This window comes from Micromys minutus, assembly GCF_963924665.1.
Source record: "Micromys minutus genome assembly, chromosome: 2".
NCBI lineage: Eukaryota > Metazoa > Chordata > Mammalia > Rodentia > Muridae > Micromys > Micromys minutus.
The window spans coordinates 74,316,719-74,344,574 of record NC_137971.1 but is presented as its reverse complement, the minus strand read 5'-3'; the positions used below and the strand labels follow the sequence as shown (position 1 = coordinate 74,344,574).

Genomic DNA, 27,856 nt, shown 5'->3' with positions numbered 1-27,856 from the left:
TCCGATAAATTGGTTGTTGTGTAAGTTACTATCGTATTTATAAAGGGCTATAATTTGCCTGCTGCACTGCAAGCTGTCATGGCTTCTTTAGGCTGAGCAGCGTGCACAGGGAGAGGATGTTACAGCCGGATCTGGAGCTGTGGTGCATGGTGCGTGCTGCAGAGTGATGCTGTCTGTCCTTGCACAGGTGGCTCAATGAAGTGCTCCTTCTCTATGCATGCACCAGTCACCTGGAAGTCTGGTGCAAATGTAGAGTCTCCTACAGGTTGCTGAGGGTAGATCCTGAGGTTTTGCATTTCTTACAGGCTCCCTGCTGCTGGGCCAGGAACTCTATGTCCTACAGCAGGGAGCAGAACCCCGAGCACCATGATGCAGCTGGCCAGAAGTGGGATGACAGAGCCTAGTGTCAGCAGGGCCTTTGTGTAGTAGGAGGAGGGTGGTATCAGAGATGACATGGTTAAAGAGCAGTGTTCTGGTAAAACGTAGCTTAGGCTGTTGTGGTCAGTGTGTAATGGGAGAGAGGTAGTACATATGCCCTACCATATTGAACATGAGGTGGAGCAGAGGACTCAGAAGTACCTAGGTACATTCCCTATTGGGAACAACGTTGAGTGCTGAGTCACCCATTCTGCGGAGGATACGGTCGGTAGTGTGCTAGGTCTTAGGAACACGGTAATAAACAGCTCAGAAATCCATATCTGTCTGGCAGAAACAGTGGTCCAGTAATGCACAGAGAAGCAAGTGAAATATGTAATTTTATTGTAGATTGATAAGCATTACAGAACAAACAAAAGCAGCCGTGGAGTTTGGGAGGTCCGGGGTGGGGAAGAAGAGACTTTTAAATAAGGTGAGAGGAATGTATCGTGGAGAAAGTGACACTTCAGCAAATCTGGGAAGAAGATGAGGGAGGGAGCTGTGTATGTATTGAAGACTGGGGCATGAGTAGTGTTTAAAACACATTTAGAGGCTGTAAGACGGAGCTTGCCAGGCATGTCTGGTGGACGTCAGATCCTGGGCATCTGAGCTCAGTGGGTAAGGGGAAAATAGAGAGGCCGTGGGAGGGGAAGATGGCGCTGAGCAATACTAGATCTTTGACTTTTAACCAACCTGTGAGCAGAGAAATAGTGGCCCACCACTGGGCTTTAAAAGATTTATATTGTCTAGTGAGGGGACGAGTGTGAAATTGAGAATAGTGTGGAATCTGTTAACACTCCAGGCAGGATGCTGTGGAAACAAGGGCAGGATGGAGCCAATTGGGAACCTTTAGACAGTGGTTCTCAACCTGTGGGTTGTGACCTCACAAGGGTCACACCTATCAGATACCCTTCATATCGGATATTCACATCCCAGTTCGTAACAGTAGCAAAATTCCAGTTGTGAAATATCAACAAAAATAATCTATGGTTGGTTCCACAACATGAGGAACTGTATTAAAGAATAGCAGCTTTTGGAAGGTTGAGAACCACTGCTCTGGGGTGATGCTCACTTCAGCCTCCTCAGCTCCTCTCCAGTTCCTGGTATTGTGTAGGCAACTCAGTACCTCTATGGTACAAAGGATGGGCAAACAGGAATCCCTGTGGATCACATGGTTGTTCTTTAAGTAGAGAAGCTGGTAGCCCAGAGTTTGGTCCTGGTGAAAGAAGTGTGAACCAAGAGAATAGCTCTCAGTAGAGTACCCGTGGCTCAGAGCACTGTTCACAGACCATGGGGTATGGTCATCCTGTAAGTTGTAGGTTATATTCCTTCTGTCAGTGAGAGCATACCACAGTCTAGGCTGTTGTTGAGAGCTTTAGCCAAGGCATTCTCATACCTGGAAGATGTATCTTAGAATGTTGCTATGCAGTACTAGGGAGTCCCGAGGAGATGGGCCTTCTTGCATGTTTGTGTTTACCATGACCCTGGGGTCAGCTTATCTAGCCAGCGGTGTAGAATCCGCTAACTGAGGGGCATGAGGAAGGTAAGGCAACCACAGGACATCCCACTCCATGAAGTCCATGTGAATAGACTTGTCCTCCTGCTGGTGAGCGTGGCTCCATTAGTCCCTGGAAACATCAAATCTACCTGAGAAGTAAAATTTAAGATCATCTTTCAGCTTTGGTCTTGTTTGGCACCAGCCTGTGACACCAGATGCTCAGAAGGCATAGACCAGAAGGTCACAAGTTCAAGACCTGCCTGGGTTGGGATGAATTCAGGCTAGCCTGTGTGATACAGTGACACATGTCTCAAACTACAAAATAAAAAGACCACTAAATATAAAGTTCCATGCTAGTGTTTGCCTAAGCATGCAAAGAGACCCTGCATTCAATCTCCAGTAGCCAAGTAGATCATCTTTCTCTAGCTCCTTGTATTGTCTTGTGAACAGATATGCAGCCCATGGAGTCATGATAGCATACTTGGTCTTTCTTTTCCTCCTAGTCTGCATGTCAGGCCTCCCACGCCTTCCACAGGCTGATTCCTGTCATTTCCTGTCATTGTTAAGTCTTCCTATCTTCACTATATACATCATTGTTTCAAGACATCGCTACATCAGGAGAGCCTCAAAACCTTTCTAGTTATAAAGCCTCTTGCAGAGTTTCTTGTCCAAGACCTTTGGGTTCCATGCAATTTTCCAAAATATGGTCTTATTCAGCTGGGTCTGGGAAGATGGCTTGGTGGGTAGAGAGCTTCCTGCACAAGCATGAGGACCAGAATCTAAATCTCTGGAATCCACGTCTGAATTGGCCACAGAAGCATGGGTTTGTAACACCAAAGAGATGGGAGACAGACAGGAAATCCCCGGGAGCCTGAGGGTCAGCTCGCTTGGTCTATGCAGCTGAGAGCAAGAAGAAGGCCCTGCTCAAAATAAGACAGATGCGGAGGACCAACACATAAAGTAGTCTTCTGACCTCCATGTGTGGATCACAGATCATGTGTGCCCACACTCACACACATGAATGTGCGAATGTGCACACACAGACGCACACACATACAAAGTTACCCATACCCTCCGAGAGCCCAACGGTGCCACTGCTTCCGGAAGAGCTCACACCCACAGGACTTGCTTCACAGTTCTGTCACTTGAAAGCATTGTTTACGAAGTCAAAAGCTTCAGTGTTCCGTAATGAGCTGCAGCTCCGTTCCCGTGACATTCTCCTCCAGACCCAATTGCCCTTTATACAGGATGAGCAAGTGTCTCTGTGTGCATGTGGCGGAAGGTGTGTTTGATGTCCTGACATTTCTGAATCGAAGCCAGAAAGTATAACCTTTTTGTGTTTGTTATTCAGACTCCAAATTCAAGGCTTAGGGAAGGGATCTAACTTCTACTCGGTGTGATTTATTTAAGCTTTGAACTTAACTCCAACTTACCACCTCCAAAGTACCAAATACTCAAGAGGACAATAGCTGTTTGATGAATGTTGTGACTTAAAGTAATTCTCATAAAACCTATATTATTCAAACATGTTAGAGAGCGTATTGAGTTCTTGCCTATGTTGGACACTCTCCTATGTGTCTTTTGGGTGTTGCTTCGTGTAACTCTCACAACAGCTCTTTGGCATAGGTGTTGTTATCACCAAGTTACAGATGAGCCAGGGAGCTCGGAGAAGTTAAAAATATACTTGAAGTCTATCAGTAGAGGGTGGCAGAGCCAAGTCTTGAACTCAGACCTCTGTACTGCCTAAAATCCTTGGGAAGATTATTGGATGAATTCAGATCACCTGGTAAGGCCTGGGCTCTCACTAAAGGAAGAGAGCCATGGCAACTCATGGAATTTATTACATAATAGGAAGAGACTGAAAATTTGTGCAGTCCAAATGACTTCACATTTATTTTAAAATACTGTAGCAAATAATTCGTGTATTCACACCTTTTACAGTCCACTGGCACAACTGGGAAAGGTGCAAATTTCCTTCTTCTGAAAGCTTGAGTTTCAAGGCTAACAGAGACAGCAGACACAGACTTATAACAGGACAGGGCGGCATCCAAAAGGAGGATCTGGGGTTAGGCTCTGGAAAGAAGAGACACTTACTTCCACATTCCATTCTGGGGGTTCTGTGTGCATATCTATGGGGGCAGAGTTTGCAGATATTGTAACAAAAATACTAGGGTGTGTTATTATAGTAGCTGACAGGTAGTTCAGCATTTAGAAACACAGCCTGAGACCTATCTCTCTCTTTTCTTCTGTTCCCTGTCCCCATGGAGAGTCTATTAAATTATGGATCAAATCAGGCTCCCTTCAGTTGGAGTTTTAGCAGGTGCCTGGTTTCAGAATCACTTGCCATGCCCATGTCTTTGCACTGAACCCTGGAAGAGAGAGAGGTCAGCAATTGAGTTGAAATGATGGATGGGGCACGCCCATATTCAGAGAGAGCATGGAACTCTTACGATGTCTGGCAATAATTAGTAGAATGTGATATAAGTCAAGGATTGGAAGCCTGCCTTGGAAAGAGAACTCAGTCCTTCATCCAACAGATGAACAAGGGCCAGAGATTTGTCTACGTGACTCACCCAGGGAATATAACAGAACTAAGCAGGGCTGTATGGATTGTGCTGTTTATAACTATAACAAGTCAGCCATTTTAGCCAAATGATTTCCTTTTCCTACAGAATGTATATCTGTGTGAACTTAACTAAGCTAATTACACCCCATAAAACCCCCTCCCAAATAGAGGGGTTAATATTCATTTCCCTATACATGTAATCAAATACACTCAGACCTATGAGCTAAATAACCAGTGGTTACCCAGAGACTATGTCTAAGCATCGGTTAATATAAAGTCTTACCCTTCACCTCAGAGTCCCCTAAAGAGCTCTTTTCTGTTATGTTTCTTCCCTCATCAATCAAACAGCCACACAGATGTGAGGTTTACAATTCTCTTGCTCTAATCTTGACTTCACCTACCTCGCTGTAGGCTAAGCCCCACTGGGTGAATATTTTTGGTAGGACCGCTTCTTGACTCTTTGGCCAACCCCACCTATGCTATAATGATAATCATAATATCCTAAAAAGCTCATGACTAAAGGGTGAGCGAACACCCAAGAAGAGAACCGAGAGGATCCAGGGAGACTATCCATTGTAGCATACATATTTTTGTAACCTCCTTTTAATAAGAGTTTAACCTCTCCTCTAGCCCACCGCCCAGCAGAGGTAGTAGAAGAGAAAAGTTATTAGGATATGGGGGAAGTGGACCTTCAGCAACAGTTCTTTGGAGGGCAAGCTTGATCTTATTTCTCAGCAGTTCAGTCCCATACCAAATATGACTCAGCAGCTGCACACAAGTCCTCTAAGCAGGCAGACACCAGGCACGAACCAGCAGCTGTAGTTCATTTCTGATAAAATTGTCAGGCTCTACAATGGAACTAAGGTGAGGCCACAGAAGTGGCAAGCTGGTGCAGGAACCTCGAGAGCAGTTCTTGGGCAAGTTTCTTTCAGTGGGGCAATGCCACAATTTGAGCTCAACAATGCTATGTAAGGTGAACAAATCCATGCCGTGCTGTGAGAGAAGAATAGCAAGACAGAGCAAACCAAACCAATGCTCAGTGCTTGTCTCCCACTGTCTGTGGCATCAGTTATACTTCTTCATCCCAGGTCCTTTCACGTGTCTGCTCTAGCAAGACATCCTTTCACCTGCGTGCCCCAGCAAAACATCATTTGACATAACTGACTTTCCAAAGAATGCTAGTTTCTACAGTCTATCAAAAAAAAAAAGTGGACTAAGAGTCAAACAGAGCCATAACTCAACATCAGCTTTGCTGTTTAATAGATTAATAAAGATGGGCAGCAAAGAGACCTCTGGTCCTCCACAGATGTCGGCTCTGTGACCTCAGCTTGACCTTGTGCCTTCCAGACCATCTTTTCCTAAGTCCCTTGGGAAAGCCTTAAAGCTTTTTTTCTTCAAGTTCTTATCACTCAAGCATTAACCCTCTTGCTCTCTGATGATAACACCATCTCCTGAGTGACTGGAAAAATTGAGACATAGGTGTACCTGTTCTGGCCTATCTATCAGTTCACAGTCATGGTCACCTTGGTGTGTGACTTCTCTCTGTTCCTACTCTGAATGCCACCCTTCTATATCTCCATAAACATCTGTTTACAGTTTCTCTCCACATTAACCAGACTTCCTGTTGTTGCAGACAGGATATGATTCAAGCTGACTTTTAAGAGAAACCCCTCAATATTAAGATGTGGCTAGACCTATGGTCTCAAACAGTGCTTAGGAGACTCCATTTCCCTATCTCCTTTGACTGCTTCTTCTATCCCTAATCAATTGTTCTTCTCAGAAGACTTTGTTTTCCTTGGGTTAGTAAGAACTTGACTTTTGTGACAGATTCCTAACAGAAACTATTCACAGGAGGAAAGATTTATTTTAGCTCACACTTCCAGTTTCTGGTCAGCTGTTTCCTTATCTGTGAGGCTGTCTGAGGCAAAGTGTTGCAGTGGAAGGGCAAGATAGAGCAGAGAAGCCCATCTCATGACAGCTAGAAAGCAGAAAGTTACAGGAAAGGAGTCAGTTCCTAGCAACCTACTTCCTCCAGGTGATTGGAATATGCTTGACCCAGGGAGTGGCACTATTAGGAGGTATGGTCTTGTTGGAGTAGGTGTGGCCTTGTTGGAGTGGGTATGGCCTTGTTGGAGTGAGTGTGGCCTTATTGAAGTAGGTATGATCTTGTTGGACTGGGTGTGGCCTTGTTAGAGGAAATGTGTCACTGTGAGCATAGGCTTTACCCTTTTCTTCTGTTTGCCTTTTGAACAAGATGTAGAACTCTCAACTCCTCCAGCATTTTGCCTATCTAGATTCTGTCATGCTTCAGGCCTTGATGATAAATTCATCCCCAATTAAATGTTATCCTTTATAAGAGTTGCCTTGGTCATGGTGTCTCTTCACATCAGTGGTAGCCCTAACTAAGAAACTTTCCACAGTTCCATCACCTTCAAATGTCCATTTAAATTCTGAATCTCTCGGTGGATTAAAGAATTAGATTAGGTCAGAGCCTTATGGTCTAGTTGTCTCTGGAAAGAATCGACGCACTCAGAAGCATGCTGGACTGCTCTCTTGGTATCTCTTGATGTGATCAAGTTAACACTCAAGGTTTACTGTATCACAGGCACATGGTAACAAACAACTTAGTTCCTGGAAGTTCTAGAAACTTCCACTGGAAAGAACTTCTTTTTCCTAAAATTTCTGGTAGCTTTAGACTTAATCTTAGTAAATGATTATTAGGCCATATGCTTCTCTTCTGTTCCATGTTACCAGGGGGATGGGCTGTGCTGATTGGCTTGACCTGGGTCATCTTTCCCCTTGAGCCAAGAGACTGGGTCTATTTCTCAATCAGCAAAGCATAATGAAAAAGAAAGTGTTTGTCTATTGCTAAAAGAAGAGATGTCTGCTGTGCAGACAAGACACAGCTATGTATTTCAACTTGCTTCTGGCCATCTTCTTCATTCATAACATGCCAGCTTGTTTCCATCTTAAAAACCTCTTCTCTGGAACATGAGGTCCCCTCTTCATTCTGAAGCGGATTGCCTCATTGGTCATTGCATAAACAGGTAGGAAAGCCTGCTGGTTCTTTCTGGCTCTGGTTAGTGACAATTTGCTCCTTCCTTTCTGTGCAATCTGATCCCACCACTCCATTGACATTTCTTCCTGTGAGTCATCAATGACCTGGAAGTTGCCTGCTCTCACAGGCCTGAGGTCTTTCTTGACCTCATTACTACATACTTTGATCTTCCTTTAAAGGAAATCTGGAAAATCCAACTTCCAATCATACCCAAAGCTATGCAGTGGGCAGCTGAGATTGAGCCCCTCAACATCTCATAATGGAACTATTGTGTGGGGGGTGGAAGTGGGAGGTGGGAAGTGGGAGGTGAGGGGTGTTCATGAGGCTCCGACCCTTCCTGATTATTGTTATGGGTGCTGGAAGGAGGAGTGTCATTCTCTGCAGTAAATAGCCACAGGGAAGTTGCTCATAATCCAATAAATAATAACCCACCCATGCTTATGCAAACGGTACTAATTAACACGCCCAGAAAAGACATAGGAAGGGGGACTTGTTGGGAAGGAAAAGGGTTTCAATGTAGGTAGGGTGAGAGAAGGTAATGTCGTGACTAAGATTTAGTATATATGTGTATAAAACTACCAAAGAGTATTTTTGTAAGGTTTTGCGGTGAAATTAAGCCAAGAATTCCTGCTTGCTAGGAGCCTTGTTGCACTCTCTTAGAGTGACTTTTTACAGCCAAGTTCCTCTGGGACACTTCTGGAAAGAAGTGTGCAATCCCAAAATACGCCATGTCCCATACAAGTACAGCATATAATTACATATAACTTCATTCATACGCATATATGCCCGCGCGTGCGCACACATACACACACACACACACACACACACACACACACACGCACACACATGCACACATGCACACTGTTGAATCTTAGAGCTAGAGAAATGCCTAAGTAGTTGAGGGTACCACTTGCTCTTCCAGAGGACCCAGGTTCAAATCCCAGCACCCACATAGCAGCTCACAACTTTCTGTAACTTCAAGATTGAACACCTACACGCAGACACACATGCAGGCCGAACACTGATGCACATAAGATGGAAATAAATTGTTTTTAAAAATAGTTGAATCTTGGTTGATTTTTTTTAAAGCTATCCTATTAAGATGCCAACCCCGATAAAAGCTCAGATTCCACTTCTAATCCCATCTGAATGTGGACTGCTTCTGTTCCATGCTTCAGTCTCTTTGCCCTGAAGTTAACACTTACCTACACTCTAGACCCTGCTTCATTCTTTTAATAAGTTCTCAAATACATGAGTGCTGTGGACCTTTTCTGTCCCCATGTTCTGTATCAACCAACCATGGATGGCCATTTTTTAAAAATTAAATTTTGTGTGTACGTAGAATATGTTAGGACACTACTGTGACATCACGCTGCAAATGGAACAGGATAATAACTGTTTGTATCATGTTAGGTATCCTAAGTCTTCTGATTCATACAGTATGTACATAGCTTATGCCAACATTTCATATCAGGAGCTGCAGCATCCAAGAACCGAGGTACTTAAAAGCTAAATTCAGAATCTACTGTTTGTGTGTGTGTTTGTGTATGTGTTTGTGTGTGTGTTTGTCATTCCTCAGGCTCTGTCTGTCTATTTGTTGTTTATTTATATTTACTTGGTTTTGGGGGTAGGTCTCTCACTGGCCTGGAGTTTATCGTACTAGGCAAGCTGGCCAGTGAGCCCCAGCAATGTGCCTGCCTCCGGTACTGGATTACAAGTATGTGCAACTGTGCCAGGTGGTTTACCTGGGTTCTGGGGATTGAGTTCAGGTCCTAATGCCTGCATAGCAAGCATGTTAGCAACTTATCTACTCCCTAGGTCTCCTCCTTTTAAAGCCTTCTTCCTGCTCTTATGAAGCAGTATTTCCTGTGTTTCCTGTTTTCCCAGCCACTCCACGTAAAAGCTTTACCTCTATGTCTATGAGAAGCCATGTCTAATGATGTAGAATTTGGAGAATTAAGATCTTCCCATAACCCGGATAGGGAAACAACAAAGCCCATTTGTGACTTATTTACAAGATGCATATTTTTAAAAATAACCTCCAAGTAGTTCCCTCCCTAAACCCATTTCTAGAACAACTCAGAAGTGCTTTGTTACCTGCTTGAAATATCTTTTCCAAGTGGCTGAGTCTCGCTGGGATCCTTCATGTTTGAGCATGAATCTTTTCCACGAATCTCTGACGGAAGCCCTAGGTCCTGCTTTCACCTTGCAGCTCTTCCCATACCTCACAGCCCCACCATTCCTCACCCTCATACCTCACAGACCCCTGTACCGCACAGTTCCCCCAGAACTCACAGCCTTGACCCCCATACCTCACAGGCTCCAGTCTTCATCTCCACATCCCTCACAGTACTGTCAAACCTCATACCACACACTGCCTCAGACTTCACAGGCCCCCAATCTTCACACCCCATACCTCACAGACTCTTTATACCGTACAGCCCTTCCTTTCCTCACAGCCTCCACACCCCATAGCTCCATTTCTCAAAACTCTTTCCCATATATCACAGACACCCCCATACCTCATAGGTCCTTCCATATCTTACAGAGCCCTATACCTCTCTCACCAGGCTTTCACTTTAGGGTTTAAGTGGCAGATTCTTAGGATGCTCATGACTAAATTAAGTGAAATTGTCTGAATTGGGTGGGTTGTGGCAGAGCTTTTGAGACACACACTAGCCAGAGCACACCATGCCCATCCTATATGCCCACCATCCAGAACAAAGTCAATAGCCCTTGGCTATTGGTTGCTGTGCTGAATATCAGATGCACATAAAAACAGTGGCAGTGACTTTTAGTCTAACATTTTGATTACGCTTTCTTTCATTCCTTCTTTTTTTTCTTGACAAGCCTTCTGTTTCATCTTCTTAGAATTTGGAGAAACAATTATTAAGATTCTAAAGAATTAATCAACAGAAGAATGTCAAGGTCAGGGTCCAACTGCCCCATTCTGCAAGGCGTAATAACTATTTCAATGTGCTACCTAGCTTCAAAACAAAGTGAGTCTTTGTATTTCATACATGAAGTCACATCCAACCACCATCTTCATCTGAACTTATATACAACTTTCAAAAACAAAGCTTCCTCTTAAGCTTGGTAATAAACTTCACAAGAATGGTGGCCAACCTTAATAAGTAGCATGACCCTCACAGTGAATCTTGTTAATGATCATAATATGAAAGCATCATTAAAAATGAAGTCTTTAATTCAGACTTTGAAGCATCTCCTCCCACCCTCCCCTTCACTTCACGTACAAGGTAAATTCATCTAGAACAAGTACATGTTGGAAATTTAGCTAACTTGCTTGCAGGCCATGTGCTCGGAAATGGTGAAGCTAGGGTTGGTTCTCAGGTCATCTCGGCTTACAAAGCCATGTTATGTGCGTGCTCTGGAAAAGTGGGGTGCTATAGAAAATCTGTAACAAAGTAACTCTGGGTCTTGCCTCACCTGATTTACTCCGAGAGAACCCCACACATATTGTCAACTTTTCAATTTTCCTGTTGAGGCGAGATAATCTTTTCCCCTGCCTATCTCACAGATTGGTGGGAATTGGAGCTTTAAAGGTGGACAAATAGGGTGGATAGGGATGATGAGAGTTTATTTCGAGCAGTGATGTGAACCTAGGATGAATGGGTGAGAAATAGAAGAGAGAACAAGAGACTTTGTCGACATGGAAAATATTTACTGAGCGTTTCATCCAGTTTCTTTTTAAAAGCACATTAAAAATAATGACTCCAAACATGTTTAAGGAATAAAAAGCACCCATCGGTTCTTTACCCAGACACCCAGGACACAGCCAAAGCCATCACTTAATGAGAGATTAGAGTCTGGAGCCTGGGAAATGGCACAGCAGTTTAGACTAAGGGCCTGGGGACCTGAATTAGAGTCCTTGGCACCCACATAAAAGCCAGGTTAACAAGATATATGCTTAGGGTTATATTAGTGTCTCTCATGCCTACCCCCAATGTTGGAAAAGGGGAACCAGGCGGATCCTGGCAGCTAGCTGCTGGCCAGCCTAACCAAAATAATGACGAGCTTCGGAATCAGAAGCAAACCTTGTCTCAAGGGACTAGGGCAACACCAAAAATCCTCTTCTTAGCTCTCCATGTACTCACACGGTGTGCAACCCCACAGGCATGTGTAACCCACAAACAAATATTACACACATGTACATACTACACACAGAGGGGGGGGGCAGGGATGGGAGGCCAGGGTTGTAGAATTGCACTAGATCTTGTTTTTCTTGGTGCATTTTAAAAGTTTGTTTTTACAAAGGAAGATGACTGGTAGAAGGGGCTGAATCTGTCACCTGTGGGATCAAATCAGACATATTCAAGCCCCGTTAACCCATTTCCATATTGTACAGTAAGCACTTCATGAAGCTACCAGTGGATTAAAAAGACAGGATGCTTGGAAGATGCACCACACCTGGTTCACCATAAGCACAGAACAGACCTATTCAACAGTCCTGGGTGCCTCTTCTGGGCCTTGGGAATGGAATGTTGAACAACAACAAGGTTGTGCCTTCATGGGGAACAGGGGAAATAGTGGGATAACGGAATAAATGGATGACCGTGTGGGGCAGATTGAGTGTTTTGCTGATCGTACAGAACAGGATGTCCTGGTGGGGACTATCAAGAGATGAGGAAACAGGAGCTACCTCATTTGGAGGAGACAGAGAACAGCTTCTCTGAGGAGGTGGCATTTGAATATACTTGGAGGAAAACAGAATTGAGCATGCTATTTTTAAGCTAAAATTAAGAAGACAAAGAACAAACTGGGTGGTGGCAGCACCTGTCCTCATTCCCAGCACTCAGGAGGCAGAGGCAGGTAGATCTCTGAGTTTAAGGTTAGCCTGGTCGACAGAGCAAGTTCCAGCCAGGGCTACACAGAGAAACCCTGCCTTTAAAAACAAACTCACAGACAGGCAGACAGGCAGACAGGCAGGCAGACAAAAAACAAAATAAAAATGGAGAACCCTTCCCAGGCTAGAAGGTAGTTCAGTGTGTGACACTTCAGGACAGCTAAGGGCTAGAATTTGAGACCTCGGAGCCCCTATAAAGCTAGAGGAGGTGGGTAGACACGGGAATATTCCAGAAATGCTCAGGGCAGCCAGTCTGGAGTCAGACTCACAGGAGGCAGCAATAAGAAGACCCTGCCATGAATGAGCTTGTGATTGTCACACACACTGCAACTCAGAAAGCAAAGGCCCTTTATGTGCTTTTAGAGATTATATAGGAAATGATGCTGTATAATATTCTGCTACATCTTTTAATTTTCAAAGATGTTTTCCATGGTGCTACATCAAATAAATATGTCATTATTTATTTAACTGTTTCTCCTATTGGTTGATAAAAGATTCTTCTCCTCTTCCTCCTCTTTTTCCTCTTCCTCTTTTTCCTCTTCTTCCTCCTTCTCTTTCTCTTCCTCCTCTTCCTTTCTTTTCCTCCCCCTCCTCTTCTTCTTGCTGTAATGATTCTTGGGTTAACATCCTGTGTCCACATGCACTGTAGGAAAATAGAGGTGACCAGGATATGCCATCCAGGAAGTGAGTCCCTTCAGGAGGCAGGATGTGTAGAAACCAGTGGGGTGAGGTGAGATGGGTGGGAAGCACAGGTAGAGGAAACATCCTGGATGAAGGTGGAGGTGAGAGGATCATGTGAACATCCTAGGAATAGAAGCAGCCCAGTTTGGCCCTAGTACGGTACAGGCTGAAGGGTAACAGCACTGGAGCAATGGGCCAGAAGACTGGAGAGTCCCTGCAGAAAGCCATTCTAAAGAGTGTGGACTTTGAGGCCAGGTATGGCGGTGCACACCTTTCATCCTAGCACTTAGATGGCAGAGGCAGGCAGATCCTCTGTGATGTCAAGGCTAACCTGGTCTAAAGAGTAAGTTCCAGGCCCAACAGGGCTATGCAGTGAGACCCCGTTTCATAAACAAAACAGAGAAACAAGGATTGTGGAATTTGGGCAGTGGGAGGCATTTGAAATAAAGCAAGAAAAACGCCTAGAGTGTTTCCTCAATCCATGGTTCCCTTTTGTTACCTGTTGACAACTGTATCCAAGACCATTAGAATATTAGGGGGGGAAACTTTCAATGCAAACATATTGTTATAATTTGTCTGTTTTATTACTACTCGTTAATCTTTCACTGTGTCTAATTTATGGGTTAAATAACAAAAAAAATTATAGAAAGTTTGATGTTATCATCTACCATCTCTGGCAACCCCCCAGGGGCCTTTGTAGGTGGATCTTGGAATACGGACCTGGGTTCTACTGAGTCTTGGCATTTTGAATATAACTGAGCAAATACCATAACCATTAGTTTTCTTCCTGTCGGGGATGGAGCCCAGGCTTCTTTGAATGAGCAGTGTATGCTTTACAGCTGCGCAACATTCCGGCCCCACACTCGGGAGCCACACTCAGAGCTGTTGGCAACCTAAGGAAACAGAAGCTAGAAGAGGGTGCGCATGGCTCCTTTGTAACAGCTCAGCAATCAGCTTTGCTATCTAGGCTTGTTGATCCATGGTCCCATCCAGCAAAAACTGCTCAGTCTGCCCCTGGAATAGGTGCCTGTGTTTAAAGACACTAGTTGACTTCATCACCTGTCCCTATGTCAGTAGCCCCTCTGTGTACATGAAGACAAGGAGATTGAATTCACTGCCAGTAGCTAAATGAGGCTGGAGTATCTACCCAGGATAGTCAGGGAGGCAGGTGTGGTCCAGACTACATTGATAATTAGATCTCAGCCACCGAGCTGCCCATTCTCTCCGAGGACACAGCAGGCGTAGAACAGATCCCAGGCTCTGCCTCCCAAGGGCTGACGACTCCATTTAGGGAGCGCCCCTGAAACTAATGGACAGTGACAGCTCCATTTGAAAAACATAGAAACACTTAACAGGGAGGCTGTAATCTGCCAGCCCCGTAAGCTGCTTATTAGCAGGGAAATCACGCTCCTCAGCGGCATTGCCCCCTTGCTTAACCCCTGCTTCCAGCACCTCCTCTGTGCTATCTCACGTAAAGATTTCATTGTTCTAGGAAGGGGTGGGGGTGAGGGGGTGCAGAGCTGCTAGAAGCTGTTTCTCAGCTCCCTTCACAGCCTCTGGGGAGCCCTGCAAATCAGCAGCCTTCCTTCTAGCGGGGATGGGAAGTGAATGGTTTTTAAGAAAAACAGCTCCTGAAGACTCTAAGTGTCTCAGCTAACAGGCTTCCGGTGTTGGCTCCTTTGGGTCTTGACATCCAAGCCAAAGGAAAACAGCAGAAATCCCTTATGATACACCATCTTCCACCAGTGAGCCCCCTCAACTTGGCCCATTTGCACACAACTCTGCCTACTCTTTCTCCCCTGTGGATAACTATAGCTGTTCGCATTCAGTGTACCTGGTGCCAATCTAGCCCCCAAACACCCTTCATCCCACACTGCATCCCCAACATCCGCCTTGGCATCAGTACTGTAATCTCCGACTTACCACGAGGAAAAGCAAGGGTTCAGTCCCATTCCCTGCAAATGTGGGCAGCCCTTAGTGGTCCTCACTCTCCAAGCAGCTAAAGTCAGAGACTCAAAGGGACCAGCTCCTCTTTCTCTCCTCCTTCAGATCCTGTGAACACTAAATGCAAATGAGTTATAGCCAAATCCAAACACATCTTGCAGACAGCTCCTTTCCTCCAAGCCCTCATCCTTTCTCAGCCAGCTGTTGCAACAATCTCCTACCTGGGCTGTTTCCAGCGTCACCCCCATACACCTACAGCCTTTGTAGATGACACCGGTGATCTGATTTAAACACAACCATTGTGTCACTTAGAGCTTGTTAAGCTAGGAATGGAAATCCACTGACCTTGCCTGGCCATGAGGATCCTGCTCTGGCTCCTGTCCCTCCTGCCCCTTGGTCATTCTGCTCCCACTCTGTCCTCAGTGAGGATGGTAGCAGGCACATCCCTGCCTCCGGATGTTTGCACATACACTTCAGTGCTTTTTTTGTTTGTCTGAGACATCCAGCTGACACTGCTCCCTTCTTGCTTCACAAAGCATGTGCTCAAAGGCCATTCCCTTAATTATAAATGACATTCGAGCACCTTTTGTGCATTTTGACTCTTTAAAAGTACTTTTCTCAGGGTGGCTAGAAAGCTAGTTTAGAGGTTAAGAGCACAATGTTGCTTGTGTAGAAGACCCACATCCTGTTCCCGGTGTGGACATCAGGTAGCCTGTGCCTCCAGCCCCAGGAGATCTGACTCCTTCTTCTGGCCTCCCTAGGCACCTGCACTTAAGTGCACATACCTACCTCACATGCACCTAACTAAAAGCAAATGTCTTTACAAAAATAGATTTCTCACACTTTAATCTATATCAATGGGAGAGTGCTCCTCTTGTGTATCTGAAACTCTAAGTTCAATTCTCCGAATCCAAAAAGAAAAAAAAAAGAAAGAAAGAATATTAATTTTTTTGCCTTTATATAATTTTCCTTTGGGCTATCTTTCTCTTCCCAGCACATAATCACTTAACTTATAACTCATATTTCCAAGTTAAAGGGCCCCTTTCTATAACAGGCATGACAAATACATTTTATCTAGTTTGCTATTAACCTTTAGGCTTGGGGTTTTTTTTTTTTTCCTTTCTTTGTTTTACTACACATGCATTTTTTTAGTTTTTAACATCACTAGACAGAATTTTCTTTGTTGCACCTTGGTTTTGACCCTTCTAGAATGTCTTTTTCACTCTCCAATCATAAGTACATTTTTTAAGCTTTTTTTCCTGCAGCTCTCTTATGTTCATGTCCTTGCATCATCTGAAATTTGCCTTTTTGAATACCCTTATCTTTAGCAAGTTTCTGCCTTTAAATTTCCCTAAGCAGAGTGAATACAAGATATACTTTAACAATGGTGATATTCTTCTTCTTATAGAAGCATGCACTGCAAGAGATGCTTCACAAAGAAAATGAGAAACAGTTCTAGACCCTTATCACATGTGTCACTTCACGCTGTTATCACAACCCCACATGAGAAGACCCTCAGTTGTCCATATTTTGCCCAAGAGGAAATGTCCTTAGATCCAGTGAGCAATAAGATGCCAAGGTTCTGATACCTGTTGCAGGGCACAGAACCCAGAGCTCACTTCTGTTCCGCTGTGGCTTCCTGAGAGTCCCCATCCCATCCCTTTTGCTGAGGCTCTGGAGAGACACTTTACTCTCCTGTTGACAGTCCCCGGTATCCCTTCCATGCTCTCTCAGAGGCCAAATTCAATGGCTCCTTTTCAGCAAACTTTCCTGTCCAACTTTTTAGAGGTATTTCCAATACGACTGTGCATCTGCCTATAGCTTCTCTCCGTCCTTGGCATATCTGAGCTGCTCTCTCCTGTTTCCCCTGCTTGTTGTAAGACAGTGTTGATGGAAGTTTAACCATTGGCAGATGGGAGTAAAATCTAGAAGGATTATCACACGAATTTAAAAGGCACCGCGAACAAAGCTGCATGGGAAGTGACTGGTGGTCATTCCTGTTACTACGCATCTGACCATTTTGAAAGGTTTCTTTTCAAGGCCTCTCCCCTGAGCCCCACAGTTTCTGATCCCCTCTGGTTCTCAGCTAGATGGGCACTGGCTTCTCAAAACCATGATATCCCAAAATGGAAATCAACGTCTTTCTGAGTTTTCCCACATCCTGTCCCTGCTGTTGAGAGAACCACATTCTCTCTCAGTCAAAGCAGAGACCCCCAGCACCACAATTTCACTCACAATTCTGCCCCCACTACACTTTCCAGTCTACCACTTTCTATCCGCCGTGGATAGTAGGTGGGTCCAGCTCCACCTCCCGAATCGTGAATGCTAGCGGTTTGACCTTAAGGAGATGATTTCCTGACCTTACTTTCCTCATCTATGAAACGGGAGATAATATTTGCATTAGTTACTTAAAAAAAAAAAACAACAATAACAACAACACAATAAATTCCTGGTGGAAGCAGTTTAAGGGAGGAAAGGTCTGTATCGATCCACAGTTTCTGAGAATATTGGTCACCTTGATGTGGGAGAAATGGCAGCAGCAGTGTGAGGCAGCTGGTCACATTATGGTGGGCTGGAGGCAGAGCATGGAGACCTAAGCAGAAGTGGGTCTCATTTTCAAGGCCTGCCCTCAGTGACCCACTTCCCAAAGAGTCTATAACCAGTTGCCCCAACGTATAACTCCACATTTAATTATAGCCATAGTAATGATATACTTCATAAGACAACTGAAAGAATTAAATGAGAAAATATGGGTGAAGTCCTGTCCAGTTGACAAACACATAATACATATCAGCCACCATTATTATGACTGATACTGTGATAGAATTAGGTTGATGTTGCCTTCTGAATAACTGACTTTCCTCATCGTTGCAATCAAATACCTGATAAGCAGCCAGGGTTTGAGGTGGCTGGTCACATGCCATCAGTAGCCTGGAAGCAGTGAGCACACAAGTAGTATGGCCAGAGGATAACACCTCATAACTTGCATCCAGTAACTTGCTTCCTCCAGCGAAACTCCACCTCCTAAGCATATCACAACTTTGGAGCAAGTGTCTGAACCTTCACACATATGGGAGACTCTGCACATTCGAATCACAAACCTCCTGTAGACACTAGAATCCTGGGGGTGTCCATGCACACGGGCTCTGCTGGGAAGCAACAAGAGCAAGAACTCCGATATAGTAACTCGTCTCCTCTCCTTAGGCAGGAATTTAGCATGTGCATGTGAATATCCTCCCACACCAGGTCTTCCTATTTGGAGAGAGAGCAGTCAGTTTTACCTTCTGGAACCTTGTGATTTAGGGTCAATGATTAATCCAGCTGTCCAGGATTTTGTGGGGACACTGAAATCTTATGTTTGGGTTCTTCTTCCATTGGCTGATGCCTACAAACTATATTCTGTTGAGCTGGAAGCACCTGTGGTTCCCGAGAAAGAGCAGCAGGATGGCACTTTAAGGGACATGCTGCTATAAATATTGAGCTCTCCAGGTGATGTATGAATGTCATTATTTGACATCTGACACCCATTAAAGATGGGAAGTACCTTAATCCTATGTCTCCCAACAGATGGCCTTGTCTGAATCATTGGGGGTGGGTGACATGGTGGGGACATGCCACATGCTGCTTGCCCCACCTCCTCATGCCTTTGGCATACATTTCCTGACTTCCCAACAGGAAACCAGGAGTGACCTCAGAGCTCCAGCACCCAAAGGCTGGGAGCCCAAGGTCTTGTAGCAAAGGTCATGAGAATTTTGCATTTTACATTGCTCTCATTTCCAATCATTGAGACAGCCTCACTGCGTTTCTGGAAGGGAAGGGATTGGAGAAAAACCACACCCGGTTCTGTTCAGTTATGTTTTATTTTGGCTTTTGTTTTTGTTTTTGTTTTACCACCCACCACAAGTTCTTTTCTCCCCCTCTCATAGTGTGGGCGAAACGCTGAAAACTTCGACCGGTTTTTCACCCGTCATCCACCAGTCCTAACACCTCCTGACCAGGAAGTCATCAGGAATATTGACCAATCAGAATTCGAAGGATTTTCCTTTGTTAACTCTGAATTTTTAAAACCTGAAGTCAAGAGCTAAGTAGATCTGTAGACCTCCGTCCTTCATTTCTGTCATTCAAGCTCAACAGCACTCATGGTGACATTTTTTCTTTTTCATTGCCAAGTTACATCCGTGTTTTCTTCCCTGATGAGGCTAGAGTGGCCATGTTTCAGAACCCAAATGTCCTCAAGTAGTTTGGAGCATCTCGAGGAGATGGAATTATGCAGGTGGCAGGTAGAAAATGCTGCATAATCGAGACACGCTCGGAGTCCTACAATGTACGCCCCTAGCATGTCGGCTCCCGGCCCCCCGGGGAGAGAAAATGCTTGCTTTTCTCCCTGGTCCTCTGCACTGACATCTTTACCCTGACCCTTCAGTCTACATCCTCCCTACAAAATGGATAGATGAACCAAATGCTAGCAACACTCTTCTACTTTCCAGGCTGGGAGCTTGGCTTGAATCCAAGTATATGGCTGCTTTGCCCTAGAGGGAATCCCTTCACGCTGCCTGTTCTGGAGGCAGTAAAGCTTTGAAAAGAACATGCTAAAAATAAAATTTTATTTTTATTTTTTTAACTCAATGTTAAGAGGATTATCTAAGTACTGGGGGTGGGGGAAAGGAATGTGCTTTTATACAAGTTTCCATCTGAAAACACTGCAGGGTCAAAGGCAGCCAGCTTGGGTGCTGTCACCTTGCTGTAGTTTCTAATACTGTATGTCTGATAGCTGTACCCTCATCCCCCAAACTACTCAAGAATGACATTTGGCACTGTTCCTGGAACCACATGGTCACTCTAGCAAGGTCCCAAAGGACCCTGATTCTACATTACATTTCAAATGTTACTTGCTTTTTTTATTTCTGTCATCATTAAAATGCAAAAAAAAAAAAAAAGAAAGAAAAAGAAAAAAATACTCACTTTGTTACACATGCTTTAAAACCTGTGTCCAGATGTTATTAACCACAATGGCCTGCTTTGTTCAACCAAGAAGATATCTATGGAATCCAGCTGACTTATGCCCGTGGGGAGGGGATTTGTCTAGATGTACCACTGGTGTTGGAGAAGTAATTGTGTGCTCTGAGAAAGACACCATCTCTCCAAACCACGACGGGTGCATTCTTCAATTTGATGTCACTTTGCAAGATGTTTGTGGGAATGTTTATTTGCACTTCAGTATCTGTTCTGATATTTTTCTCCTAGCATCAAGATCCAATACAACAAAGAAAGAAAGAGAGAAAGAAAAAAAAATGAGAAATCCTATTTCAGAGAAAACTGTGAACAATGAGGAGCCACACAGCAGAGTAGGGTCTAAAGAAAGAATTCAAGAGAAAGGGGCTAAAGCTGGATCTTTAATAGCTTCAGCATTAACCAGCCAGAGAGTAGAGCCTGGGGACTATTCAGGGATGCCTGATGTCTTGAAATGGGGTGGGATAGACAGGCTGGAATCTCCCACACAATCAGACTTCAGGGATCACATTCCCATCAGAATCAAGCTAGGAACATTCCCAAGAATCTTAGGCTTCTCATCAAAGTCGCCACTTTTCCAAATTTGAGCGTCCTGGAGCAAGCAACTCAATGAACTCCCAGAAGTCCAAGGGAGCCCCTGGAGTGGGAGAGATGTCATTCCTCCCTGAACAGATGGGAACGGCAGGTGGCCCCTTACCCTTGCCTATTTCTTAGCACCCTGCTTTTCTCACACATTTCTGAGAATTCTTATCACAGCTCAAGAGATGTCTGGGTCCTCCAATGCTTCAGAGAGATCAAAGAAACTTCCAAAGGACCAAGGTCCTTGAAGTATACCTCCTCATCCATAAGAAGACTATGCCTGGGGTTTCTGCTGAGGCAAAGACCCTTACAGTTCATTCTTTCCTGACCCTTTAGCAACTCAGCTTTAAGCTTGGGGCTTGTCCTGCTTACATCATGTGAAGCAAGCTTATTGTCCTAACTGACAATCCTATGATGTTAGCTACCAAAAGAGACCAGGGCATTCCTGCTCCTCACTCTGTTACTGGAGCAGTTGGCATCTAAAGAGCAGAAATAATTTTCTGTTTAGTTGGTCAGTGGTGTTACAAACACAAGTACCCTGAACCCTGACACAGGACTCTGTTCTGTAACCAAACAAATATTTCTGAGCCACGTGTCCACTCCCAGGCAAGTTATGTAGGGTCTTTCATCTGGTCATTGGGCACCAGGCCTTGAACATATGGTCAGAATAAAAACTACAGAGAAACCTTGGGCCACTGAAAACAGTGTAGGAATGAAGGATGGATAGATGGCAGATAGATAGATAGATAGATAGATAGATAGATAGATAGATAGACAGATAGATAGTATATATATATATATATGTAAATATATACACTATGCTCTACATTTTCAAATTCTTATTGTTATGTTTTAAGATCCTTAGCTGTCAGAAATAGATAATCAAGCCAAAGTGTCTGTTCCCTTAGCATAGCTTGATGAGGGTGGGTCAGAGAAGCTTCTGAGAAAGTAATGGATCATGAATCAGACCTCCCACTGCTTCCTCTTCCACCAGTTTCCTAGATCAGAGGAAGCCAAGAAACACTTTTCATCACATAAGATCTCTATGAAATATTTTGCAATTCTATCCAAAAAAGAAATGATTTATTTTTGCCTCTATCCATATATGCATCCTCCATCCATTCAAGTAGCATTTATTGAGTACCAACTGGGTGCCAGGATCCCAGTAAGAAATAATAAAAATGCAGTCCATCCCCTTCTCCCTCTTTCCTCAGCATACCATTTGTGGGAAAGATGGCCATAAAACAAGTAATTGAAAGCATGCTGTTGCCTAGAGTCTCTGAGCTTATTAAGAGAATATTCTGATGGAGGTCTTTGCAGCTTCTTAGTCTCTCTATAGACCATAGTTTGGAGCTGAAGGTGCCCTTTTCACCTAGATTTCTACAACAGTCATGTACTACAGTTGGTAGGGAAAGAGTGAGGTGGGATGGACTCTTCTAGAAGGTCAATGGCCCAAGCTCCATACGTTATCAGACTACAGAAGCCCTACTACATGAACAGATAGATGCCCATGTCCTATGGAAGAAGGAAAGTAACTGGTTTTACAACTTGTCTCTGAGTCTTCACTGCCCACTCTCGTTGTACATCCTTCACTCAGCTATCTTCAGGCCCTCAGGAGAATACCATTCCCTCTTAGAGCACTGATGAAAGAGTCATGGGACCCTTGCTGGTCACATCCTGATACCTCTAGACTGTCTGAAACCGGCTTAAAAATCACACACACACACACACACACACACACACACACACACACACACACACACACACCTACCTTCTGGGAGAACTGAAGAAAAAAAAAACCTAAAAAGAATCTAAAGCTGCTATGAACTGTGACCAATCATATGTCTGGATCTAAGAATCCACTTTTAAATCTTTATTTCTTACTATCTCCTTCTCTAAGGATAGGGCTATGATAGACCCAAAGCAAGCCAGTGAAATTAACACTCTTCCGGTCTCATGTGGCTTCAGATGCAATTCCCAAAAGAATTATCACAACACAGAAGCCCATTCCCTCTCAACATTGAATGGTAAAATCCTGGAGAATTTTCATGGGAAGGTCCACTCATGAGATGAAACCCACTAAAAGGACGTCTTATTTGGAACACATGGCTTACTGAAGCACAGCAAATAAAAAAGACTTCCAAAGTTGGAGGTAGGAAGGGAAGTTCTGCCATATGCTCTCAGGTAAGGATGCCTGGGTAGAAAGAGATCCCAAAAGAGGAGCTGCCTATCTTCTGCCCCCAGGTCTGCCCTTCTCCTGTCCACACAGAGCCTTGTGGCTTCCAGACCTTGCTCATACATAGTTTACTCCATTTACATAAGCCTTAGGACCTATAAAAATAACTTATCATTTTGCTTCAGTGTGAAGAAGAATCTGCCTAAGGAATTAGGAAAAGCAAGGAAGCACCCCTTTAATGAAGTCTTCTTGATAGATTTAATGAGTACTTATGTACAGTCTATTGTGTGCTCAGTAGCATTGGAAACACAATAGCACCAGAACAGACAAGTACCTTGCCCTCCTGCAGAAAAACAGTACAAATTCCCCAAAAGTAAGCGTACAAAAGACAACGAGAAGGATGCAGACACGTGGCTTATAAAATCAAGAAAGAGAAAACATTATTAAAGATACAGAAGGCATCAGAGCTCCTCTCCAGATACAGAAAATAACAACACAAAGTGCCCAAGCCTAGAACCCTCCACAAAAGCCCAGCATGGACAGGTCACCACAAAAGATGACCCACTATGTAGGTTTCATGAGTAGCCTCAGCCTTGTCTTCTATACTGTCCTCCTCCAAATGACCTGACACCAATGTGTCTCCCTCAGTCCCATAACCCTACTTAGACACCCCAATAGGAAGTACCTATTAAACATCCAGAGAGAAGTAGGTTAGAGCCTAGCAACAGGAAATTCTTATCAGCCAGTCTCCATTAGGGGATAAACCTACTAAGATTGACCAAAGTGAATCAACCAATAAACTCTCATGTAACACACCCTTGGCTTCAGCCAGGCACCTACCTGTTGCTAGAGAATCCCAGGCACTGTGAAAACAGTCTTCAGGCCATCTCTCCATCCAGAACAATTGTAATGAGGTGAACATCAGCTGCTAGGTGGTTGGATATAAATCTCCAACCCACTGCATAGGCTTGGGCAAGTCCCTTCATTGGCCTCTTTTCTCATATGTCTAACAATGGGAGACAAGGACATCAGCTTGCCTTCACTAGACAGGTGAGGTGAGATTGGGAAGAAATAGACTTGCAGGGGCCCGGGAGAGGCCAGCACATCATGGTGTCACCCACATTCATTCTTTGGTAGAACCTGCCTCAAGCTAGTTCGAAATTCCTGTACACATGTAGGCAGGCAGGAGGAAGGAAGGGAGGGAAGGAGGAATGAATGAAGGAAGGAAAGAAGGAAGGGAGAAAGGAAGAGAAGGAGAAAGGGAGGAAGGCAGGCAAGCAGGCAAGCTGGCTGGCCAGGTTACCTACTACAAGAATTGAGTAGTTTAATTTTTCAAGTTTGCCTTCATAGTTCTTACATTAAGCTTTGTGTTTCTTATTGAAGCACACCACCAACATCTTTGCAGAGACTCTCTGGCTAGTGAAGACCCAGATTCTACTCTTACATTCAGCTTTTGAGCAGCATTTGGAAGCCTTGCTTTCACCTGTCTCTTTTGAGGGGCTGAATCTAAAATGTGAGTTAAGTAGATCCTAGGGGCCTGGCCAACTCTGAACCAGATCTGTCTTCTGACACAATTCTGGCACCAGCTAGGCTGTCTATGGTCAGCAGTAAGTCTCAAACATGATGAGGATGAGGTGGTTGGTGTTTAGCTTCTTGCAATGAACACTGAGCTGCTTTCCTTACATGGTCATTGGTCATTTGTTTTCTAAGAGCAATCTCTCTCTCTCTCTCTCTCTCTCTCTCTCTCTCTCTCTCTCTCTCTCTCTCTCTCTCTCTCTCCCTTTCCCACTCTCTTTGCCCCCCTCCAACAAAGTCAGCTCCTGGCCACAGGGGTCACAGTTGAGTTGTTTTTCTCCAGGATACTCTAAGAGCTAAGGCACTAGCTGTGAGGAAGTAGTTACCAATGTAATTCACCTCCAGGTCAAAGCATAGCACTTCCCTCCATACAAACACACACCTCATTAGGGCAATTCTTTTTTAAAAGATCAGTGAATCTTTTCCTCTCATAGAAAACCGGCACCAGGTTTTCTCCCCTGAAGCCAGCATACAGTATGAACTGAGCTGATAAGAGGCCTGCAGCTGCTAAAAGCTGTGAGCACCGGGCTTTCTGACTACTCAGGAGCTTTCCTCAGCCTTCTGGTAACTGGCACGTCCTGGTCATGTTTGCTGCTGCTTCTGCCTCTGTGTTAATGTGTTTGCTTTCCATTTGGCAGAGAGACAAGAGAGACACCTCCAACTTCGACAAAGAGTTCACCAGGCAGCCTGTGGAACTGACTCCCACTGACAAACTCTTCATCATGAACTTGGACCAAAATGAGTTTGCTGGCTTCTCATATACTAACCCAGAGTTTGTCATTAATGTGTAGGTGAATGCAGAGCCCGTTGCTGAGCCTGTGTGTAAGGCTTTGGGCTGAATGTCTGTTACCAATTCCAGTCTTCCAGGATTCATGGTGCCTCCGTTGGCATCTGTCATGTGGAGAGCTTGTCTTAGAGGGCTTTTCTTTGTATGTATAGCTTGCTAGTTTGTTTTCTACATTTCAAAATGTTTAGTTTAGAATAAGTGCATTGCCCACTGATAGAGGTACAATTTTCCAGACTTCCAGAAACTCATCCAATGAAACAACAGTGTCAAAACTCAACTGTGTCCGATACCAAAATGCTTCAGTATTTGTAATTTTTAAAGTCAGATGCTGATGTTCCTGGTCAAAGTTTTTACAGTTACTCTCTAATATCTCCTTTGAATGCTACCTAAGCATGACCGGTATTTTTCAAAGTTGTGAGTAAGCTTTGCAGTTACTGTGAACTCTTGTCTCTTGGAGGAAACATTTTGTTTAAGAATTGGTATGATTAAACTGAATTCATATATGCAAACCCTCCTGTGTACGTCTGTTTTTAAACATACTACATTACAGACAGGGGGATCCTAAAGAAACACTGCCATGTGATGAATGTCCTTCTCTAGTGTTGACTTTCTTTGCATTGAAATCATTATACAGATTTAAAATGGGACATTTCACACTAATTTAGTGGACTTTCAGATCTGGGGAGGCGAAAAGAAATCAGAAGACTGGCAACAATTGAACTTTTCATGTGGAAATAACTCTCCCCTTTATTGCTTCTTTTTTTTTTAAAAAAAAAAAATCTTCTTAATTGATTCTTTGTGAGTTTCCACATCATGCACCCCAGTCTCATCTTCCAGTCCCCTTATAACCACCATCTGCCCTTACAACCTCTGTTCCCCAAAATAAAATTAAAAAAATAAAACAAAAATACATTGTGGTCTCTGTACCATGTCACAGTGTGTCCCACAGTACAGCCTTTCCTCCAAACATCTTTACTTTCGAATGTTCACTGCAGTGAGTCATTGGTCTGGTTCAAAGGCCTCTGGCTTCTGCTACACCATCAATACTGGGTCCTCAGCGGGACTTCTCTTGATTATCCTGACGCTTCCCTGGGTCAGGGAGACCCTGCAGCTTTGGATCTGTAGCATCATTCCTTTCATGAGTTCCAATAACTCATAGATGAGAGAAATGTTGGGGTGGGCCAACTCAAATCTCTAGATCTGGGCCTGGGTGGTAGTTGAGTTGGTCAACCCGCCAGCTCTCCCACACCCACACCACCAGGGCCAGCTCTTCAGCACTGCCTAGGCTAACTCACCTAATGCCACAGCTGGCAAGGAGCAGGGCCAGCTCTCCATCGTTCATGCCCTGAGGGCTGGCTCACCCACTCCCACTTCACCAGAGGCACTTCAACTGTGCTGCCCAGGTGAGAAACAGGGCCTGTTCTCCTAAGTAGTGGGAGCTCTCTGGTTCTTATGACCCTGGGGCCAGCCCTTTTGCCTGCTGCAGGTGGTGGTGAGGGGTGAGATGGGGGAAGGCATCACCCCTGCAGGCCTTCCCCCCCCCAACCCTCATTCCCTTCCCACCCTCCCGTAGCCCTCCTTCAGCCCTTGCAACAGAGGAGAGGTAGAACCCACTCTCCTGTGCTCACCCATGCTCCTACCACCAGGACCAGCTCTACTGTGCTGCCCAGGTTGGGAGTCGGGGGTTCTTCTCTTGAGTGCTGCTGCTGGTGAGAGGTAGGGACCAGTTCTCCAGGGTGCCACAGCTATGAGGAGTGTGGGGCCAGCTCTGTACAACCCTTGGGGATCAACATAGTCCCAGGTGGTAGCCCAGACCAGAAATGTCCACATGCTCTTTAGAGACAATAGGAGTCATGGGAATTAACACAGACATCTGTCACTGCATGGCCACAGACTTAGACATGATCCTCGGGGGCAGCATAGGCTGGGACCTTCGCCATGGCCGCAGGTGGCAAGGCAGGCTACTCACCACATGCTATTCCTCTCAGAGCCTCACATCTCCAGCTCTGCCTCTCTCCATAGCGTTCAAGCTGCTCCATTTCTCTTTCTCTCCCATCTGTCCACCACATCCTTGCACGCTGCAGTAGCTCCTGTTGCAGGTGGGCCACATGGCTGGCAGGCCTCTGGGTGCCTTCACCCACCTGAAACAAAGTGTGGTGGCTGCCTGTGAAACATAGCAGCAGACTGGACTCTTGGAAATAATTCAGCCGAGCTAAGAAAATGGCTACATTCCTTGAGGTGGCTCGGCTGGCAGAGTGATGCATGAGACCATGGGTTTCATCCCCAGAACGGCCTAAAGTCGGCATGGTGGGCCGTGCCTGCAATCCCAGCATTTGGAAGGTGGAGGCAGAAGAGGATCAGGAACTCAAGGCCATCCCCTCCTTGGCCACGTAGCAAGTTTGAGGCCATCCTGGACTACTTGGAACCTTGCTTTTAAAAGAGAGAATGTGGTGAATTGGATCAGCAGGTAAAATGACATGTTGCACACACACACACACACACACACACACACACGTGCATACATACACATACACACAAATAGGTAACAGTAAATTTTAAATGTATGCATTTTTGCATGCTGTGTGAGTTTGTCAAAGTGACGACCTGCCATCTATTACCGTGTTCCTTCCATCTACCTCCATGACTGCTACAGCCATTGAAGCTTTTTCATTTGTGAACCCCAAGCTTGATGTTCTTACTGTTT

At 44.7% G+C, this 27,856-nt stretch overlaps 1 protein-coding gene across 2 annotated transcripts in view; it reads left to right on the top strand.

Annotated features, from left to right (window-relative positions):
- The window catches only part of PRKCB (protein kinase C beta), a gene marked incomplete at both ends in the record, with an annotated part of 329,224 nt that extends 304,068 nt beyond the window's left edge, over positions 1–25,156 (top strand). The window contains one exon of one of the 2 annotated variants that reach the window (XM_080911318.1): positions 25,004–25,156. In XM_080911318.1, coding sequence (XP_080767444.1) covers positions 25,004–25,156 — 153 coding nt within the window. Of the gene's footprint in view, positions 1–18,951; positions 19,111–25,003 lie in introns of those variants that run through there. The other variant, XM_080911317.1, reaches the window with a different exon arrangement.
- Positions 25,157–27,856: the final 2,700 nt, after the last annotated feature.